We start from the raw sequence: 22603 nt of genomic DNA, 5'->3' as shown, positions 1-22603 counted from the left end.
TGCGTTAGCGGAAGCCTTCATCAATTGCTCTAAGGACAGGAAAAAAAAAAAGGAGACAGGTTTGGTTGTCCAATAGGTATTGTAGAAGCAAGAGAATGGTCAGATAATGCATAATAGAAGAAAAATAACATGAGAATGAGAGAGATAGAGAGTGAGTGTGTGTGAGAGAGAGATAGGGCTTTTAGGTGTAAACTTGCATTTTGGGATTCACACTGGTTCACTCATGCTGCACTTGGGACATTGTTTTCTGTCCAAACGCCGTTGCGGCCCCTGGTGATGGTGTTGGTTCCAATAAAAGGAGGAGGTGCCAAAGTGGGACAGTGCGGGTATGACCGGAACGATGCCATGAGGTTATTCCGAGAAACATTGAAGACAAAAGGGAGGACTTGTTGAGCAAAGAGATGGCGTCGTCTAACTGATTGCCATTGAGCAAAATATAGTAGAGCCAGGCCAAAGCAGTCAAATTGGAGGGGATTGGGCGTGCGAGGTGAAGAAGAAGAATAGTAAGGGAGATGGAGAAGGACTATGGGTAAATTTGGATTTAAAAAAATTACATGTCACGTATGTATAAATTTTGCGGAATATTAACAAATCCTGTCGGCCAGGGTAGAGAATTAGTCAATTGTCAAGAGTAATAGGGGTAGCATTAGACAATTGTCAAACAATAGGGGTATATTCAATTAATTAGCTAAACCATAAGGGTAGTTTGAGAAATTTACTCTAAATAATAAATAGGCCATTGTTAAAAAAATGGATGAATAGACTGCACTCCACATCCAAATCATGCCTTACTGTGTATCATTCACAGGGAGATTTATTTGGTTGGATGTACTTATGCTGTGTTTGGTTGCAATGCAATTTTATTTGTATTAATACAAATGCATGGATGCAAATTCTCATTTATTTTTGTTTTGTGATTTAATTTATTATGCTTCATGTCTTAATTTACTTCATTTTTACTGCAATCAAACAAAATAAGCTAAAATTTAAAATATAAATAAGTTAGAATTTGCACTCAAATCATTTGTACTGCCATAATTTTGCATCACTATTTATTGATATATATATTTTCTATTACTTGTTTAATTGTAAAAGTTAAATAAAGTTTGTAATTGGTAAACTATTTCACTCAAATGAGTGGTATATATGCCATTTAAAGTATTTATAATTAACAATTTTTTTATGAAATTAAATTATAATGATTAATATGGGTCTCAGCTTTTGAAGTTGGTACCTTTTATAGGTATCCACATGTTTGAAATTAACATTTTGTAGAGGGTGGATAGTTTTCAAGGTAGTAGGACGAACCTAGGTAAGAGCGGAGCACTTAATCGCCTTGTTACATGGGCAGCCACCTAGGAATTGCTTTAAAAAATACATTATATATATAATAGAAAACACATATGAGTATACAATTATTTTGTATTTTTTAAAATTTAAATAATTGATAATTATTTATATTTTAGGTTCGACTATGATATGGGAAATATATGATATCTGAATAATTTTTTACCAATCAATATGGGAAAGTGGGAAATTCTCATATTTCTCAATCTAAAATATTTTATATCATAAATCTATTTTTTAATAATGCCATTGTATTTTTTTTAAGCTTAAATTTATTTTTTAAGTTTAAATCTTTTGAGCTAACCAACCAAACCAAAACTTGACACAAAATGAACAACCCAAGTTGAACATTTTTAAGTATTGGTTAATCGATTTCGGATGACCAACTCCCCAACATCACAAAGACGATTTAGTTGGCCAAACAATCTACAACTAAACTAAACCAACTCGTGAAAACTCCTAATTTCAACTAAATTAATAGTATAACCTTTAATAAATTATAATAGTTTAATCTCCAATATACATAAATATTGAAGATATATTGATAACAAAAATACAACATATAACTAGTAAAAATAAAATAATTACAAAAACTACAAAAATACAATAAGATACTGAAAAATATACTAAATTATCCAATAAATAATGTAGTCTTAGATAATAGTTTAATCTCCAATAATTATTGAAAAATTTTATGTTAAATAAAAAAACAAAAATAAATTTATAAATAATTATTGAAAATATATTTACCATAAAATAAATAAACAATTACTAAAAATACAATCAATATTAATTTGAGTATATATAAATATATAATATTTTAAAATTATTAATAATAAATATTATTTTTTCTAAAAGGTATTTTCTATAATTATTAATTGACATAAGCAAAATTAGTTATTTACAATATTATTTAGTTATTTAAATAATAACGTTATTTAAATTTTAAAACATTAATTATCTATTAAATTTAATAATACACAATTATAATTTATACTATTATTACATAATTTCGTTATTAATTTTGCAAAAGATTAAATTATTATTAATTTCAATATTATTTTATAATTAACTTTTATGGTTTTGAGTAATGTTTTAAGTTTATTACATAATTTCATTATTTTAACTTAAAATATAGTTATGTTAATTATTTTTTTATTTAAATATATAAATAATATATAAATTTTTTAAAATTTTTCATTGTTTGAATTTTATTTGTTTTAAAGTTATTACTTAATATTAGATATTTTTGTTATATAATTATTTAAACATTTTTAATATTTTGTTATTTAAGAAATTTAGTTATTTAAATATTTAAATAGTATTTTATTTTTATGTTATTTTTTTTATTTGAATCACATTTAAATTGAATAATCCAAAAAACCATAATCTATACTATTAGTACATGGTTTTGTGATTAATTTTGTAAAAATATAAAATTATTAATAATATGCATATTATTAAACCTATTATAATTATTTTTTATGTTTTAAATATATTTTTAAAGTCATTATATAATTTTGTTAAAATATTTAAATAAATTTTAATTTTGTTGATTCAAAATTTCTTTGGATAAATATAGATAAGAAGTGGGGGAGATGATAAATAAAAATTAGAGATAATTCATGAGAGAAACTCTTTACTAAATTCAAGATAATTTGGGAGATAAATACAAATTATAGATAATTTAAGTTCACATCTCCGTCCCACAACGTTCCACAACACATCCCCACCATGTATTTTCTCAATACATGGTGGGGATGTGTTGTGGAACGTTGTGGGGTAAAAATGTGAACTCAACTAATTTAGGAGAAAATGGGGTATAATGGGGGAGGTAGTTTAGGAGAGTCAATTTATTTTAATCAAGAGAAAAATGAAATAAAAATACAAATTTTGCCCTTTATATGACATTGGCAATCAATCTATTGGCTATATTTGGTTAATTTTGTTTTTTGTACAAAAAGTGTTAAGGGTATTTTTGAAATAAAAAATGCATGGGCCTAATGGCAAAAAAACACTCCTTAATGAAAGGTTAATTAAATAAATAAGTTGTAATATATATGGAACGTTTTAATAAAATAAAAACTATAAGGTAGGTTAAGTAAATATGTAAAACTATAAGATGTGTTATAGTAAATGACCCTAATAGAATCACATAAGAGTATACAATTGTTTTATATTTTCAACTTTTTAAATAATTAATAATTATTCATATTTCATATACTATTTTTAATAAATTTTGTATAATACAAAAATAAAAAAAATTAATTTTAGTTAGGTTTATTTATCAAAATGATGAAACCGACCAACCTGATCAACTTGACCCGGGTTGGTCGGTTTTCTAGTATTTTAGTTTGGATTTGGTTAAAAAATTTTCCAAATCAACCAAGTTGGATCAATTTCACTTTGGCCATTTGTAAACCAAACAAAATCGAACGACCTAATCATGGATATATATATTAATATTTTATATTTTTAATATGGAAAAGTGGAAATTTTCACATATTTCTTAGTCTAAAATATTATATATCATAAATCTAAATTTTTAATAATTGTACTATAATTTTTAAAATTAAATTAAATTTTAAATATGTTAAACTAACTAACTAAACCAAAAAGTCGACCCAAACCGATACAACTTGAGTGGGTCGATTTTCAAAAAATAAATGGTTTTAGTTGACCAACTCCCCAACCTAACCAAGTCAATTTGGTTGGCCAAATAGCCTACGACCGAATTGAACCAACTCATGAACACAAAAATTCAGCTAAATTAGTAGTCTCATCTTTGATAAACAACAATAGTTTAATTTCCAATTATTATTAAAAATTTATAGCAAAGATACACAATTATTGAAAATATATTGATAATGAAAAAATACAATAACTACAAATATACAATAAGTACTAAAAATATATTAAGTTAGTCAATAAATAGTATAATTTCAAATAATAGTTTAATCTCTAATAAATATTAATCAATAAGTTATAACAAAAATACAATAAGTACAATAAATTAAATTTAAAAATTTCACTAGTAGTAGTAGTTAAATCTTCAATAATTATTGGAAGTTTTCTATTAAATAAAAAACAAAATAAATTTATTCATAATCATTAACAATACATTTATCACGAAAACAATAAATAATTATTGAAATACAATTAATATTAATTTTGGTATATATAATTATATAATATATACAAATTAAGAGTTTAAAATTATTATTATTAAATATTAATTTGTTTTTAAAGTTATTTTCTTGAATTATTACTTGATATAAGTGAAATTAGTTATTTAAAATATTATGTAAAAATATTAAATTATTGTTCATTTCAATATTATGTTATAATTATTTTTCTATTTTTCAGATTTTTTTTAAATTTATCACATAATTTCTTTATTTCAACTATTTAAAATCTAGTTATATTAAATATATTTTTTATTTAAAATACCTAGTTATTTAAATACTTAAAAAATATGTAAAATATTTAAAATTTAAATATTATTTATTTATGGAATTTAATTATCCATAAAATCATAATTTATACTATTATTACATAATTTCATTATTAATTTTGTAATATATTATATTATTATTAATTTCAATATTTTGTTATAATTATTTAAATTCTTTTGTTATTTTAAATTTATTTGTTTAAAGCTATTACATATTATTAAATGTTTGAAAAACATTTAAATTGATGATCCAAAAAAACATAATTTAAATTGTTAGTACATAACTTTGTGATATATTTTGTAAAAGTATAAAAATATTTATTAGACAATTTCGTTATTTTAACTATTTAAAATATAGTTATGATAAATATTTAGTTATTTAAACATTTAAATAATCTATAAAATAATTTTTTTTGTTATTTGAATTTTATTTATTTAAAGCTATTACACATTATTAAATATTTGAAAAGCATTTAAATTGATAATCTGGAAAAACATAATTTAAATTGTTAGTACATCATTTCGTGATATATTTTGTAAAATATAAAATCATTTTTGTGTTTTTAATAAATATTTTAAAGTTATTATATAATTTTGTTATAATATTTAAATAATTCTTAAATTTTGTAATGAACACTTTATTTAGATAGATATGGATAAAATTCAGGGGAGTGGATAAATAGGAATTAGAGATAATTTAGGAGAGAAACTCTCTACTAAATTAGAGATAATTGTGGAGATAAATAAGAATTAGAGATAATTTAGAAGATAAATAGGAATTAGAGATAATTTTGGAGAAAGTGGGGGAAGTAGTTTAGGAGAAGAGATTATTTAGGTTATTGGGAAAGTGCATCTCATTGGTTGTTTAAAAAATGACATGGAATTAAAAAAACAAAAAAATCAAAAAAATGAGAAAATTTATTGACCACTTGTTTTATATATATATATATATATATAGAGAGAGAGAGAGAGAGAGAGAGAGAGAGAGAGAGATTAGTTATTAATACTTATAATTATCAGTAATTAATTATTAAATTGTTTAATTACTTAAATTAATTAAGTTATTAACAATTTCATAATTAAATGATTAAATAATAATTACTTTAAAATAAATAATTAGTAATAATTTAATATAATTAAATAATAATTGAAATTACTATATTATGCTGCTACTAAATTTGTTTATAAATATCATTTACATTATTTATTTAATTCGTAAAATTATGCTATTAATCATAATTATTTGCTGAATTCATTGCAATTATTCAAGTAATCCAAACTACTAATGTTATCCAAATTATTGAAATAACTAATGAAATTATTAAATTATTAAATAGTTATTGAAATAATGGATTATCAAAATTAATGAAATTAATTACTCAATTATACCATCATCGAATTCATTCCATTATTAATCAAATAAATTATTTCAATAATTATTCAAATTATTTAAATATTTTCATTAATAATATTGAAATAATTAATTTTTGAATAAATATTGAATTAAATATTAATCATATTAAAATTACAAAAGTTATTAAACAATGAAATAAACATTTGAATTATAATAATTAAATAAGTAATTAATGAGTTTATATGAAACTTTTGAAATATGAAAATTAAATAATTAAATTTTGAAAATATGAAAATTATTTACTGAAACTATTGAAAATTACTAAATCTAATTACTAAGATTATCACAAAATTTATTCACTAATTACTAGATTTGGGTTTTCCGTTCATCGCATAAGGTCCCATTACTATATATATGCAATGTGGATAAATACTCTGCCCCGTTGCATTTTGAATGGTTTTGGGTTTCCTAAAAACCTGTTTAACACTGATCAATGGTAAAAAAACCCACACTAAGGTGGGGCCCAATGGGGTAGATCAAATGAGCTCAATATGTTCCGATCAAATTGCCATTGCGAGTGACAAAGATAAGTAAGGATGATGAAATTCATACAAGGTTTATAAAAGTTTTTCTACCTTTTCTTTCCTTTTTCTACATTTCTTTCAAACCAAACACAGCCTAAAAGAAAATATTCTCTTTTGAGATGCCTAAATAATACATTAAAGATGTACAAGAATTGTGTTAGCGATACTTATGCAAATGCTACTCAGTGCTGAATGCCTGCCAAGCCTATTCAGATCTCACACTTGTGCAAAATAGAGATACCATCATGGAATTGATTTATCCTTTGCCATAAAGGCTTAGTTATGGTAGATTTCAGCACAATTGACAAGAAAGATTTTCTAAAAGTTATGATAACCAAAAAGCATAATTGATTTTTACATAAAAATCTTAGTAGGTTGACAGCCTATAGACCATTTGGTTGGAGGTGCATCATTTTACATAAAAACAAGATAAAAAAAAAAAGCTAAAAATCTTCAATTAGAGCTTCCCAAGTTTAACCGAAAATAGACTTCTCGCATCTTTGTGGGACACTATCTTTTGACGAAAAGAAGAGGGGAAAATCTATATAATAGGAAATTTTCATACCATAAATGCTCATCTCTGAAGAGATTTTCATAACCGATACAAGACACCTCTCTAAATTTTCATTAATACCATATAATTGCTCATCTCTTTTATCGATACTACACTACCAGTTGATTGGCTATGACCCACCCACCCTATAGGAACCCGATCCGAAATCCTATTTGAAACGTAGTTGTGGATATCATAGCGTGATAAAGACTTGGAATTTGTGAACTTTCATCTTTCAGACGAAAAGTATGCCTGGCGAATGTTTTAAGGAATTTGAACTCTCTGGTTTGACGGCTTTATCATCATTGGACGGTCGATATTGGGGAAAGGTCAAAGACTTGGCTCCCTTTATGAGTGAATATGGTTTAATCCGCTACCGTGTTCTAGTTGAGGTACAGTTCTGCATTCACCCGCCTGCATGCAGCCTAGTCTTGTTGGGAGCATATATTTCTTTATATGCAAACGTTTCATTTGTTATATATTCGTCTCTTAGTTGCATGAACTCTGCACTCTGGATGGACACCAGAAAAAATACAAGCATATACTTTACCTTTTTCAGAAAAAAAACGCATATTTCCTATAACTTAGACATATTATCAACGATACATTCCATTAAGAAAGAAGACTAAGGAAAATGGTTATTGATGGTGTGCGATTTGGAAGTTCTTAGCTAGAGGGTAGATTGGACGTCGGTCGGCTCTGCCGGCCGGTCGAATTGCTAGAGAGGAATGCTCAGAGGACCCGGGGTGGCTTACCTAGTGTGGGCGGTCCAATACTGTATGTGTGCGAGCTGAAAGTTTGATAGCTAATAGGCTAGTGAGCAATAAATCGCGCGTACCTTATGTCACTAGGGTAGATGCCCTTATATAGGTGAGTTGTCGTAGGTCTCACGAAACATCTCTGAGATCTTCGGCCCGTGCTGTTAGGAGTTCGTTCCGATCCGGGCGGGATGAAGATAAGGCCTGTAGACGTGTGACGTGATCCCGAAGAGCTCAAAGACAGTTGGCTTGCTTCTAGAAGTATGCTACGTGTCACCTTGGCAGGTCGGGTCATAACGAGCTACTCGGTCCTCACCCCTAGCCGAGGTGTCCGAGGTACTCGAGGTGACCTGTCTTGCTGAGGTGGCAGGAAGTGATTTGTCAATGTATAATCAACTGGTTGTGTCCACGTGTCTGCTTATTGGTAGGTCGGTCCAAATCACCCCTCATCAGTTATTCAGTGGATTATTCCTCCAAGCACTCCTTTTTCCTAATACAGGACAATGGTAGTGTTAAAAAATAAATAAATAATTGGAATTCTTGATAGACATATATCTTTGGCTAGGCCCTTCTTTCATACCGGTAATGGCTGTGAATCCATAGAAAGGTATTCTACTTCATTCATGTGTTGTCCCATGTAATAATAATTCCTTTTCGATTTTGGTTCATTTACTTATTTTTACTTATTTTTCCTTATTTTTTAATTCAGGTCATTAGGATTGTCTATATTTTCTTTTACATGATATTGAACTTTGAACTTTCTTGCCATGAGCAAGGGAAGAAATGACTGGAAACAATTGGAAAGATAAGCATGATATAAAACTATGAATTTTATTAAATTGCATTTGTGCAGATGGGTTTGTTGCACTGGGTCTATTTGCATCAGTCATCTTGAAGTATATTTATCTATTATGTCTCACGTAACAACCTTTAAGAATTTTATACTGTTCAAATTAACATGTTTTTTGTCTATTATAGGTCAAATGGCTAATAAAGCTTTCACAAATCCCTGAAGTCAAGGAGGTTCCAAATTTTAGTGAAGAAGCTCAATCTTTTTTACAAGGAGTCATTGATGGATTTAGCATGAGAGATGCATTAGATATCAAAAACATTGAGAAAGTGACTAACCATGATGTTAAAGCAGTTGAATATTTCTTGAAGCAAAAGTGTCAATCCCATTCAGAGATCTCAAAGGTTTGTTTCTTTAATTGTTCTTTTCATATGGCTAGGGTTTGCTATTATTGTGTATGTAAGCGTTACAATTTACTAGTTTTCCCCTATTGAGAGTGTTAAATATGTCAAATCTCTATCTTGTGTATTTATAGGTAATTGAGTTTTTTCATTTTGCTTGTACATCTGAAGATATCAACAACTTGGCACATGCACTGATTCTTAAAGAAGCTCTTAACAGTGTGTTGTTCCCAGTCATGGATGAGTTGATTGAAACATTCTGCAACATGGCAAAAAAGAATGCCCATATTCCAATGCTTTCTCGCACTCATGGCCAGGTATTGAAACTATTCTATAATCATTGGAATGCTCTGTGTATGTGTGTGCATTTGGCTCTATACATACCATTCATTTTCTGCTGCTATTGACATTATAATATAATCATTTTGGTATCCTCTGAACTAAATTTATGTAACAGGGATGCTATTATAGATAATGACACTTAGATATTTGTTAAATAATTGGTTTTTACTTTGATTCTTCATATTTGCACATCCTAGCTTTATCCTTATCCAAGTTCCGTTTATGTAATTAAATCGGCTGGATGTTTTGTTATTTATCATATTCTAGACAGCTTCACCTACTACTTTGGGCAAAGAAATGGCGATTTTTGCTACCAGATTAAGTAAAGAAAGACAGGACATCTCTCAAATTGGGTTGTTGGGCAAGTTTGCTGGTGCAGTTGGGAATTACAATGCTCATCTTGTTGCATATCCAGATATTTATTGGCTTAGCATTGCTGAAGAGTTTGTCAAATCTCTAGGATTAAGTTTCAACCCCTATGTTAATTTGTTTGTTAAATCCAGTTGAAATCAGTAATAATAAATTATTATTATTATTATTATAAAATGATTTTATCCCGATTAATAATTTACATTATTAAAATACTTATTAATTATCATTAATTCATTAGCATTCTGAAGTAATAATTATCATTATTATAATTAAGAAATTAATTATCAATAAGTAATTATAATCAGTAATTAATTTTTATCAGAAATCATTATTATTGGTAATAATTAATTATAATTATTTATGATAATAATAATATAATTATATTAATTAATATAAATATTAATTATAATTGTTGATAATAATAATAATATAATTAATTATTTCATATAAATGTATGCATTATAATTTCTGATAATAATGAGCAATATTGCCAGTAATAAATTATCAGTGATTAAGTATTAGAAGTAATTATTATAAGAAATTATTATTTTTTGAATTAAAAATGAGCAATATTATCACTAATTAATTATTATCAGCAATTAAGTAATAACAGTAATTATTTTAAGAAATTATTTTTAGTAATTAATTATTATCATTGAATAATTATTATTAGTAATTAATAATTGGAACTAATTAATTAGAAGTAGTTAATCATAATTAATAGCTGTAATTAATTCAATAGAAGTAGTTAACAGTAATTATTATTATTAGTTAGTAGCTGAAATTAATTAATTAATTTAGTAGTTAACAGTAATTAATAACACTTCCTTTTTTTAAGGAAATGATTGAAAGTGGGAAATTCTCATTTCTCACAACTCTATATGGTGGTGCACTCGACTCTGCATGTTAGTGGGCTTTTTTCTTGAACTACCAATAATCAAAATTTGACACATGTCTAGTGGGTTCTATTCTTAAACTATCGCTATTCAGATTTTGACACATGTCCATTTTGTTCAAATCCTTGAAATGATAGGTGTCTGAATGTAAATGGGCCACATGTCTGATTAGGGAGACTTATATTAGATTTCCAACTGGCTTTTTAATCCCGCTATATAATAATTTAATATTTGATGTGATAAGTGGTCTGTCAGAATGTCAAACCAAAACATAAAGGAATAAAAAAAAAATAAGTTTGGTGCGGATCGGATCTGCTTAAGACATACTTTTTCAACACTTTTACCATGAGACAAGGACCCACGATATGTGCGGACACAAATCATGTTGGAAATTTTTTTTAAGCATATTTCATCTTGTTTCAATGAGCCAAAGCTCTTGTACGCAAATTTTGTGTATCGAGTATTGAACAACGTTTGTAATGACAATTCCAACCATAAAAGTGTTGAAATAAATCTATGTATTCTTTAGAATGAAAAATAAACTGAGCTAGACAGCGGCATCATTAAAAATCAGGTCAATCCTAAGTGAAACAAGAATGTCCCCATACACAAAAAGGAGGCATATCCAAATTCGAATTTGAATTTGAATTGAAATTGTTCAGTCACAGCTTTTTTTGCAGCCAATTTCACAAGTATATCACATTGAATATGATCATTTTGCATGTCTAGATGAAAAGTTCTAAAAGTTTACCATCCAACACATCAACCAAAGTTAGATTTTGACTTATCTAGGTGAAGTTATGGCTAGCTAATTCTTCTAAAGGGTGCAGTTTGACTACCAGATTCTAAAGGTCCACAGGAGTGAGACCTTCATGATATCGAAATAAACAAGATGAAGAGGCAAGTTCAGCAACTCCAACAACATCTAGACAACTTTGAAGTCTTGAGCCATGATGAGTCCCTTCATGACTCAGAGGATGAACACTCTCATCAAGATGAAGAAGATATTAACCCCTTCTATCATAAGAAACGAGCAAAGAGTCTTTTCCTCGTCATCATGCTCAAAGGATCAATAACTTCCAACAAGATCTTAACATCAAAATAGAAACCTCAGAGTTTGAATGAATAATTCACGAACCTAGTTAGTTAGATTCATTATTAATTATTCAGCTTGGATTGTAAGTAGTCATCTTATTAATTAGTTAGGTTCATTGTAACCTGTCAATTCATCAGTGGAAGATTGATCCTAATCAGGCTCCACGTGGAATTCTAAAGAAAGCCGAACAAGTAAGAGTGGTGATCGACAGAAATATACAGCAATGGAATTCATTTAATCCCTAACAAATACGACTATTTGATTAGTGTTTAGTTTTTATTTTTCTCTTTTCGTATTTATTTTATACATTAGTAATTAAGCACATGAAATGCACATGATTTTTTTTATATTAATTACTTGAATTTTAAATATATCATAATTAAGATAAAATTGAAAATTAACAAAAATAATAATATGATTAAAAATAAATTCAAATTTTTGTTATAAATGCGCATGTGTATCACATGTGGAAATTTTAAATTACAATAACAATTACTATTATTATTATTATCATTATTAAATTTTGTATTCCATTAAGTTTTGCCATGAATAAAAATAAATTTTATTTTAACAATTGTTTTTATTTATTATGATGAATATATAACATTATAAATGTTCCTAAATGTGATAGAATTTTTAACTTTTTCATTTTTTGTGTTTTATCTTTTTTAAATATTTATTATCCAATTATGATATCATGAGTTTCTTTGAAAAGTTGGATCATTGACCCATCATCTAAATAAGAAAATAGTTTTACTTTTGAATTTGTTTTAATTTATATATCATCTACATTATATAAATAATTTTTATTTATTATACTTAATTTTTGTTTGACATAATTAATATATAGTTTTTTATATATTATTTTAATTACTTGTACTTTTTTATTTTTTTTAAAATTTATTATTTAACTATCATATCATTGATTGATTTATTTAACCCAAATCACTAACCCACAATCCCAAAAACAGAATAATTTAATTTGTCATCGTTTATTTAACAACCAAAGATTTACGTGCCCTGCCCTTGTAGGCTACTAAAAAACACAGAAAAAAACAAATGTAAAGATCGAAAGCTAGCATAAATTGTCAATATTAAGGTTGGTAACAATGAGACGCAACCCTTGGCTTTTCTGAATGCAATTAATCTAGACTTGCAGCAGCCCTTTGCTTATCTGAGACACTCATGAGTCCCATCAATCAGCCAACAAAATTGGTGGAATTTTTCTCCGGATACAAATTTTGTACTCCAATCAGCTTTGCATCTATTTATTTGTGACTATAAATATTTTGCATTCTACTCATTGCAAAATTCTCACAAACAGAACCAACCAATTAAAAATGTCATAATGAGAAGATGTTCCTAATAGACAGCGACCGGGATATACTGTGGGGCGGAGATGTGATCTCCCAAATATTGCGTGTATGTGTCCACAAATTAACTATGGCGATAAGATAAAACCAGCCAGTGGAACTTCTTATACAAGTAATTTAGTATTACAATACTGTCTCCCACCTCAACTTCATTTCCATTTTGGCCACCATGGATTCTCTTCTGCTCCTGGTGAAATCCCTAATAGCTGGCCTCCTTGTTTTATCCTTCTTTCTCTACTCATGTCTACGCTGGGCAAGGACTCAGAAGAGCACTACCGACGGCAAAATCAAGACAGCAGCCCCTGTAGTGCCTGGTTCATGGCCTATTATCGGTCACAAAGAGATACTGGGTGGACATGTGCTGCCACACATAATATTTGGAGGCATGGCCGATAAGCATGGACCGGCCTTCATAGTCCGGCTCGGTATGCATCGACTTCTGGTGGTGAATAGCTGCGAGGTAGCCAAAGAATGCTTCACCATCAATGACAAAGCTTTCTCCAGCCGTCCTAGCACCGTAGCAATAAGGCTCTTGGGGTATAACCGTGCAATGTTTGGCTTTGCCCCTTATGGATCATACTGGCGTGAGATACGCAAGATAGCCACCCTCCAGCTCCTGTCCAACAATCGGCTAGAGATGTTGAAGCATATTCAAGCCTCAGAGATTGACATATCCATAAGACATCTATATGAGCTATGGGTTAATAAAACTACTGCTACAGCATCCCTAGATCAAGGCCGCCCGAACCAAGTCCTGGTGGAAATGAAGCAATGGTTTGGGAACTTAACACTTAATATTATAACTAGAATGGTTGCAGGAAAGCGGGTTGCTGGTGTTACCGATGAGGGAGATGATGCACTGAGGTGTCAGAAAGCAATTAGGGATTTCTTCCACTTGATGGGGTTATTCATACTGCCTGATGCAATCCCTTTTCTTGGCTGGTTGGATCTGCGGGGTTACAAGAGAGCAATGAAGAGAACAGCCAAAGAACTAGACTGTTTTCTTGATGTATGGTTGCAGGAGCACAAACATAGGATTCTCTCCAGCGATGCCAGAGATGAGAAAGACTTCATGGACATCATGTTAACCATCCTGGAGGATTCAAAGCTCCCTGATCACAACCTTGGTACCATCATCAAATCAACATGCCTGGTATGCATATTTGATATTAATTAATACCTCTCTCTCTCTCTCTCATGTGTGTGCGTTGGGTTATTATTTTGCAGAATCTCATCTTGGGTGGTAATGATACTACAGCAGTGACCCTAACCTGGTGTATCTCCTTGCTACTCAACAACCGTCATGCCCTGAAAAAGGCCCAAGAGGAGCTGGACATCCAAGTTGGAAGAGAAAGAATTGTAGAGGAATCAGATATTGTGAACCTGAAATACCTTCAAGCCATCATCAAGGAAACATTTCGCCTATACCCAGCTGTTCCACTATCAGCACCACACATCTCTACCGAGGATTGCACTGTAGCTGGCTTCTATGTACCGAGTGGCACACGCCTAATAACAAACATTTGGAAGATTCAAAGGGACCCAGCAGTGTGGATGGACCCATCCAATTTCAATCCTGAGAGGTTTCTTACAAGCCATACGAATTTGGACGTTTGGGGTCAACATTTCGAACTCATCCCTTTTGGCTCAGGTAGAAGGTCATGCCCAGGAATCAACTTAGCCCTTCGGGTGGTTAACTTGACACTGGCTCGTTTGATTCAGGGATTCGAGTTTGCAACCCCATCAGATGCACCGGTTGATATGACGGAGAAAGCTGGGTTGACAAACCTTAAAGCAACTCCACTCGAAATCCTTCTCACCCCACGTCTTCCTTCCAAGTTTTATGGTTTTTAATGACTATAGTATATAAAACTTGGGCAACCAGTAATTTAATGTTTCAAGCACTTATATATGCACATGTAACTATCAAATATGTTCTAATTGCGTGTTTACCCAAAATCATAATCTATATTTTATTAGGTCCTTTCTCTCCCCCCTCTCAATGATTCATTTGGTTAAGGGAATATATGATGAACGTGTGAATCTCTTTCCCTACAAACCGACCTGGTGTCGTATTATAAGAATTCAAATAGTTTGAAAAACTCTCACACTTTTATTGAGAGATTGTTGGATTTTAATCTTATAAGAGATTAAATTCAATGAGTTTGATTGGTCAATTATATGAGAAATTGTACTGCATACTTGTTTGGAAAATTAGCTTTTCTCTTACAAAAGTCAGTTTTGAACTTGTCCCATATTTGAAAATAATAAGCTTTGTTTTCAGTATTATAATAGGAGTTGATTTATATTCCTTAGAAATAGTAGAGGAGTATGGGGGTTTGATACTGCGCAATGAGGCGCTTTAGAGGTGCACTTTGCTTGCACTTCGCGTGGCTCACGAAGGGTGCCTTTGGTATTGGTGCAGTGCTAACTGTTGATTCGATTGGTTGTGATCAAGAGGCACAATTCAAACTTAACAGTAATTAATTGTTAAGACACAATTCGCGTGATTTCTCTGAACCAGCACTTACCTTTTCTTCACGCCTCTTTATAACCTATTTAAGGAGCATAAATCAGACTTAAAAACACACATTTTCGAAATCCATTTTCTCTCTTTCTTTCTCTCTCTCTCTCTCTCTCTCAGTCCGGTCTGCTACAGTCTCACAGAATGTTTATTTGGAGATTCTTTAACTTTGCTGGTTGTATATTCTCGCCCAAGGCTATGTTGTATCTTGGGAATGGATTTGCTTTAACCCAACAACAAACTCAATGAAACTGAGTGGTGACAAATAACATTCTAAAGACAGTGTCTTCAAACGCACCTTAGAGCTTTTCCTTTAAAGTTACAATGACCCCATTTCCCAACAATTTTAGAACATTATTCTGCAATGGAGGCGAAACTGTGCGTGACAACACAGATGCCACAGAGCTCACCGAGCTACAGCCCAGATCTTGCCCGAACTAAAGGAAGAAGCAAGCTCGGGAGCAGCAAAAGCCACTCCGCTCCTCTCTGTGCCATCTCCCCTGGCTCCCGAACTCCTCTCCGTCCCAATGCCAAAAGATTTCAAGTCACCTCCCCTAGACAAGTACGATGGGTCATTCGACCTAAATGATCATGTAGATGCTTTTCAATCACAGATGCACCTAACTGGAGCAAGTGAGTCCTACATGTGCGTAGCTTTCTCTACTAAGATTAAGGGGGTAGCTCGCACAAGGCATAGGAACCTCATGCCCGAGTTAATCAAAAGTTGGGTGCAGTTCGTACGGATCTTTACTTCGCACTTTGTCTCCAACAAGAGATGCCCGAGGACCCAAGAAAGCCTCCTCGACATAGTCCAGAGGGAAGTTGAGTCCATCCGTAGCTACATCAAGAGATTCAATGATGCATGCCTGCAGATACCTGACCTGGACCCTGCGGTGAGGCTCACATCAGTCAAGAGAGGCATAACGCACAAGGACTTCAAGTGGCACGTGGTTGTCAACATACCTAAGGATGTAACTGAATTCCTCAAGCTTGCGAACCAATTCATCAGAACATAGGAGGAGATGAACCAGAAGAGCGAGAACCCGCCTGAGAAGAGGAAAAGGGAAGGTGAGTCCTCGACCCACGGGGACAACAAGAAGAAGAAAGAACCAGCTCGGGGAGTCTAGTACCCCAGATCAATCTTTTCAAGCTCCTCATGGCGATCAAGGATGCGTCGTATGTGAAGTGGCCACCCCGACTGAGAGGAGATCCGAATGTTAGAAATAAAAATTTGTATTGTCATTTTCCTAAAGATCATAGTCATAGTACCGAAAACTGTAAAAAGCTCTGCGATGAGATAGAAGAACTCATCAGTCGTGGTTATTTAAGAAATTTTGTACTAAATGATAATAAAACAGGGCGGTAGGGCAAGCAAGGTAGAGATGCTTCAGAGTCCAGCAATAGGCAATGTGACCAACTACAGAGGCAGCCACCTGAAGAAAGGCCAGTTCGGGGAACAATCCAAATGATCACCGGCGGATCAATCGTCGTGGGCTGCACCTAGACCGTGGGAAGGAGCTCGGCTCGTGAGATCGAAAGAGAAGAGCGGAATCCTCCGAAGTAGCCAAAGACAGAGGAACCGATCTTCTTCACTAATGATGACGCACGCGGTGTTCAGTATGCCAACGGTGACGTGCTCGTTGTAAAGATAAGAATCAATGATTTCGAGGTGAAGCATGTCCTCGTTGACTCCAGTAGTTCGACAAACATACTTTTCAAGCCCACTTTCGACAAGCTTCAGCTTCAAGAGAGCAATCTCACCCCCACAAACACCCCCTTGGTGGGCTTCAGTGGAGAGGAAGTCAGGCCCCTGGGGAGAGTCATCGTATCAGTGGAGGTCGGCACCTGGCCTAGCATAGTGAGGCTCGAGCACATCTTTTTGGTGGTCGCGACTTCCTCCCTGTACAATGCCATAATAAATCTGGCCATGAAGTTCCCCACGGACTTCGGAGTCGGGGTAGCACGAGGTGATCAGCTCGAGTCACGCAAATGCTACGTTGCCTCCCTCAAAGGGAAACCCAAAGCAACAGATGAGCTCGAGCTGGAGCGACCTGCAGAGTATCATGAAGAGCGAGCTACACCCATAAAAGAGACTGTCTCTATGCCCACTTCGACAGAGGATTCAATTCGGACTCTCCAAATCGGCGCCTCGGTTGAGGAGCCTCTGCGAACTCAGCTGGTAAGTTTCTTACTTCAAAATTTAGATATTTTTGCATGGTTCACGGCCGAAATGCCCGACATAGACCCTAAAACCATCACTCACAAACTGAACACTGATTCTGTAGTTAGGCCCGTTAGACAAAAGAAACGCAACCTAGCCTCGGCGTTGGTTAGTAGTTAACGAGGAGGTCGGGAAGTTTCTCGCAGCCAATTTTTTCAGGGAAGTCCATTACCCAAGATGGGTATCTAACCCTGTTCTGGTAAAAAAGGCTAACGGTAAATGGCACATGTGCGTCGATTATACCGACCTGAACCGAGCTTGCCTGAAGGACTGCTTCCTACTCCCCAAGATTGACCGTTTGGAGGAAGCGACCTTAGGGCATGAGTTACTGAGCTTCTTGGATGCCTATTCGGGCTATAACTATATCAGAATGGACCCTGCTGATGAAGAAAAAATGGCCTTCATAACCGAGCCCGGCCTGTACTGCTACAAGGTCATGCCCTTCGGACTGAAAAATGCTGGGGCAACATTTTAGAGACTTGTAAACTAACTGTTTGAGCCGTTGATCGGCAAAAAAGTAGAGTGTTATGTAGACGACATGGCCGTCAAAACCCAATTTTCAAATAATTTAATAAAAGATTTGCATTCTGTTTTTGAATTTTTGAGCAAGTTTAATATGAAATTAATGCCAAACAAGTGCATTTTCGGTGTCATCTCGGGTAAATTCGTAGGTTACATCATTAACCGACATGGCATTGAGGCCAACCTTGACAAAATTAAGGCCATCTTAGATATGAAACCACCCAAAAAATTGAAGGAGGTTTAAAGGTTGAACGGCCGCATAGCCGCTCTTAGCCGCTTCATGTCTAAATTGGCAGATCGCTGCATACCTTTCTTTAAGGCAATTAAAAGAAGCAAGGGCTTCGAATGGAACGAAGAGTGCCAGCTCACCTTTGACGAGCTCAAAAGGTACCGCGCTAGCGTTCCAGTGTTGACTCGACCCGAGGAGGGAGACATTTTGGAGTTGTACCTCTCCGCGAGTGACGAGATAGTCATCTCGGTACTAATAAAAGATGTAGATTGGGTTCAACAACCCATCTACTATGTTAGCAAAGTGTTGTAGGAAGCAGAGACAAGGAATCTAGAGATCGAAAAGTTGGCACATGCGCTAGTTGTTGCAGCTCAGAAACTTCGATCGTATTTCCAAGTTCATACGATCATCATCCTCACCAATAAGCCTCTGAGGCAAGTCTTGCTCAAGCTCGAAGTCTCCGGTAGATTGACAAAGTGGGCCATCGAACTCAGCGAGTACGACATCCAGTATAAGCCGCGAACTGCTATGAAGGCCCAAGCTTTAGCTGAATTCATCGTAGAATGCACTTTCAGCACCGAGGTCCCTGAGTTGGCCGAGCCCGAGCACAGTGAGGCTCCAACTAGCGTAGCCTCTCTTCTTGTTAGATAGGATCCGACTTGGGATGAGGAGCCATGGATCCTCCATGTGGATGGCTCATCAAATCAGCTGGGCAGTGGAGCCGGAATTGTTTATACGAACCAAGCAGTGTGAAATTGGAGTATGCGCTACGCTTCGAGTTCGTTGCATCCAACAATGAAACGGAATATGAGGCGTTGATATCCGGGCTGGCCCTAGAAAATGAAGTAAAAGCTAAATACATTGTTATCTACAATGACTCCCAGCTCGTGGTCAACGAGGTCATCAGCGAATACGAAGCTCGCGAACCAACCATGGTCACCTACTTAGCCAAAGTCAGAGGGGCTCTGCTAAACTTTCAGTCATACTTCATCAAACAGATCCCAAGATCCGAGAATGCTGAGGCCGTTGCCTTGTCCCGATTGGCCAGCGCAAGTGACAACACCATGAGAACCGTGTACATAGAGAACCTGCCTTGCCCTAGCATTATCAGGGGGGGGGGGGGCAGAGGAGGTCGCTCCCGTCATACAAGCAGAACCGAGCTGGATTGATCTGCTCGCGAGCTATCTGCTACACGGGACCCTCCCTACAGATCGTAATGCTGCCAGAAGAGTAGAGCGTCAGGCAGCCAAATACATCATAATAGACGAATGGCTGTACCAAAAATACTACACGCTCCCTTATCTACGCTGCTTGCGACTTTCCAAAGCCGAGCTCGTGATCCATGACACTCATGAGGGCTTGTGTGGTGGACACTTGGGGGGAAGGGCCCTTGCCCAGAAAGCGCTACGACAAGGATATTATTGGCCAACGTTGAAGGCAGATGCGATTGAGTTTGTCAAAAAGTGTGACAAATGTCAGAAGCACACCAACATCCACCACCAGGCCGCTGCTGACCTAAAGTACCTCACCAGCCCATGGCCCTTCGCAACGATCATAGCGCGGAATGTGTAGAACTTCTTCTGGAAGAATATAGTTTGTCGTTTTAGACTACCCCGAATATTCATCTTTGACAATGACAAGCAATTCGAGGACATTAAATTCTAGAACTGGTGCAAAGATATGGGAATACAACAAAATTTTACATCGGTGGTGCACCCTCAAGCGAATGGCCAAGCGGAGGTCACAAACAGAGCCATTCTCTACAGACTGAAGGCATGCCTAGACCGAGCTAAGGGACTGTGGGTAGACGAGCTGCCCAGTGTACTATGGGCTTATCAAACCACGGTGAAGACCGCAATAGGCGAGACCCCCTTCAACCTCACATACGACACCGAGGCAGTCATCCCAGCCGAGATTGAGGTTCCCACGCTACGTCTGGAGTGTACGATGACGAAGAAAATGAAGACGAGCTACAAAGCAAACAAAGACGAGCTACACACCAACCTCGACCTACTTAACGAGGTACGGGATCTCGACCTACCAGCAGAGAGTAGCTAGGTTCTATAACGCCAAGGTCAAGAAGCGGAACCTCCGCGTTGGAGACCTGGTTCTTTGTAATGTCATGGTACCTTAGCCTGGTGTTGGTAAAATCGGGCCAAATTGGAAAGGACCCTACCGAGTAAAGCGGGTTCTTGGGGAAGGAACGTATGAGCTCAAAACCCTAGAAGGGAAGAAAATACCTTGGCCATGGAATATTGTCAACCTAAGGCAATATTACCTGTAATTACCGAGCTGAGTGGACTATAAGTCGCTCCCCTAGCCTAAGGGCCAAAACGCCGAGCTCACAAAGGACCTCGGCACTATAAGACCCAGTTGCCTCTTTGGCATGGGAGAACTTCCGGAGAGTGGACTATAAGTCGCTCCCCCAACCTAAGGGCCAAAACACCGAGCTAACAAAGGACCTCGGTAGTATAAGACCCAGTAGCCTCTTCGGCGTGGGCGAACTCTAGGAGAGTGGATTATAAGTCGCTCCCCCAGCGTAAGGGCTAAAACACCGAGCTGACGAAAGACCTCGACACCGTATAAGACCTAGTCGCCTCATCGGCATAGGCTAAGTACTTGTAATGCCTAAGGCGCAGGCAGCTCGGGTATGAACCTTATGATGCATAGCCCACCTCGGCATACAACAGGTTGAAACCGTTAGGGACAACCGATGTCAACTTAAGTAACCCGGGTGCAGACAGGTCGGGCATATACCCTACTATGTTGCTCACCTCGGTGTACATAAAATTAACAGTTTGGGGTAAAATAATCACTTTGGCAAAAAAAGTAAATTGCACAACACTTGGCAAAAAGTGTATTTTCATTACAAAGACATGTTTCATTACAAGAAGTTTGTTACAAAAGAGGGAAGAAAAGAAAGGAAAAACTGAGCTCGCAGGCTCAAAGTACAAGGACCGCCCGAACTACTTGAGGGACTCATCATTCTTGCTTGGAGCCTCTGCAAAAGTGCCAGCCTAGTTGGTGGCATTAGCCTCTTCAATGTCATCACCCACTTCCTCAGAGTCTGGGTCTTTGGCAGCTTGGCGGGCTACCTCTCTTGTGATTCATGAGGTGGTGATGGTGCTTACATCAAGCTGCGGGAACTTGCGCTTTATCAGCCACCTGCTAAGCTTGAAGCCTTTGTGGTAGGCATCCACCAACATCCCATCGAACTCCTCCGATTTGACATAGTCTTGGATAGCCTTGAATTTGGCCTCGTCCATGGCCTGGAGGAGGATATCAGTTCACTCCTTGACATCGTCTTCGAGGTTCACTACCTGATGCTCTAGAGTCCCCTTATCTTCCATAAGGTTTTCCACCTTGCTAGCAGGTCCTCCTTCTCCGACATCAATGCCTGGATGTAGTTTTTCTAAGCTATGGCATCGCTCTCCAACTGGTGGATTTGACCGCGAGCTAACTTTAGATCAGTGTGAGAAGCGCAGGTTGAGTCTTCGGCAGCCAGAGCTTGCTTCAAGTGCCTTTTGGATTGGAGAGTCAAGGCATGCACAGCGGAGTTCACCTGCCGAGAGAATGCCAGTTAGCACCAGTAAGGCAACAATAGCAGAAGTTGAAGTACAACAAGACTTACCACCATAGAGTGGGTAGCTGCTTGAGCTCCGAGCTGAGCAGGTGATAGCTCGGCCCATTCAGAGACCACCTCAGCACACACAACCCCTTTCACATAGCTACGAGCTGAAAATGAGCTAAAAAAGAAGAAGCAAACTACGAACTGAAAAGGAGAGAC

General features: G+C 34.9%; 2 protein-coding genes across 2 annotated transcripts in view; both read left to right on the top strand.

Annotated features, from left to right (window-relative positions):
• The first annotated feature begins 7537 nt into the window (after window positions 1-7537).
• The window catches only part of LOC148868885 (uncharacterized), a 74330-nt gene continuing 59264 nt past the window's right edge, over window positions 7538-22603 (top strand). Inside the window, exons 1-4 of the mRNA XM_088971347.1 lie at window positions 7538-7684; window positions 9029-9244; window positions 9376-9558; window positions 9851-10063. Of these exons, the coding sequence (XP_088827473.1) occupies window positions 7541-7684; window positions 9029-9244; window positions 9376-9558; window positions 9851-10063 (756 nt within the window). The 5' untranslated portion in view covers window positions 7538-7540. The remainder of the gene's footprint in view (window positions 7685-9028; window positions 9245-9375; window positions 9559-9850; window positions 10064-22603) is intronic.
• On the top strand, window positions 13396-15304 carry LOC148868886 (strychnine-10-hydroxylase-like). The gene is made up of 2 exons (XM_088967990.1): window positions 13396-14473; window positions 14548-15304. The coding sequence occupies exons 1-2, from the start codon at window positions 13490-13492 to the stop codon at window positions 15172-15174; spliced, it is 1611 nt and encodes a 536-aa protein (XP_088824116.1). The 5' UTR covers window positions 13396-13489; the 3' UTR covers window positions 15175-15304.

The sequence above is a fragment of the Nelumbo lutea genome, chromosome 2 (assembly GCF_056320005.1).
Source record: "Nelumbo lutea isolate HS-2025 chromosome 2, American lotus-T2T, whole genome shotgun sequence".
In the NCBI taxonomy this organism is placed as follows: Eukaryota; Viridiplantae; Streptophyta; class Magnoliopsida; order Proteales; family Nelumbonaceae; genus Nelumbo; species Nelumbo lutea.
This window is presented reverse-complemented; position numbering and strand designations above follow the sequence as displayed.

Bases quoted from the DNA above. Each gene is read 5' to 3' on its own strand.
- LOC148868886 (XM_088967990.1), top strand. From the start codon at position 13,490: ATGGATTCTCTTCTGCTCCTGGTGAAATCCCTAATAGCTGGCCTCCTT. The intron at 14,474-14,547 runs GTATGCATATTT...ATTATTTTGCAG, and splicing joins TCATCAAATCAACATGCCTG to AATCTCATCTTGGGTGGTAA.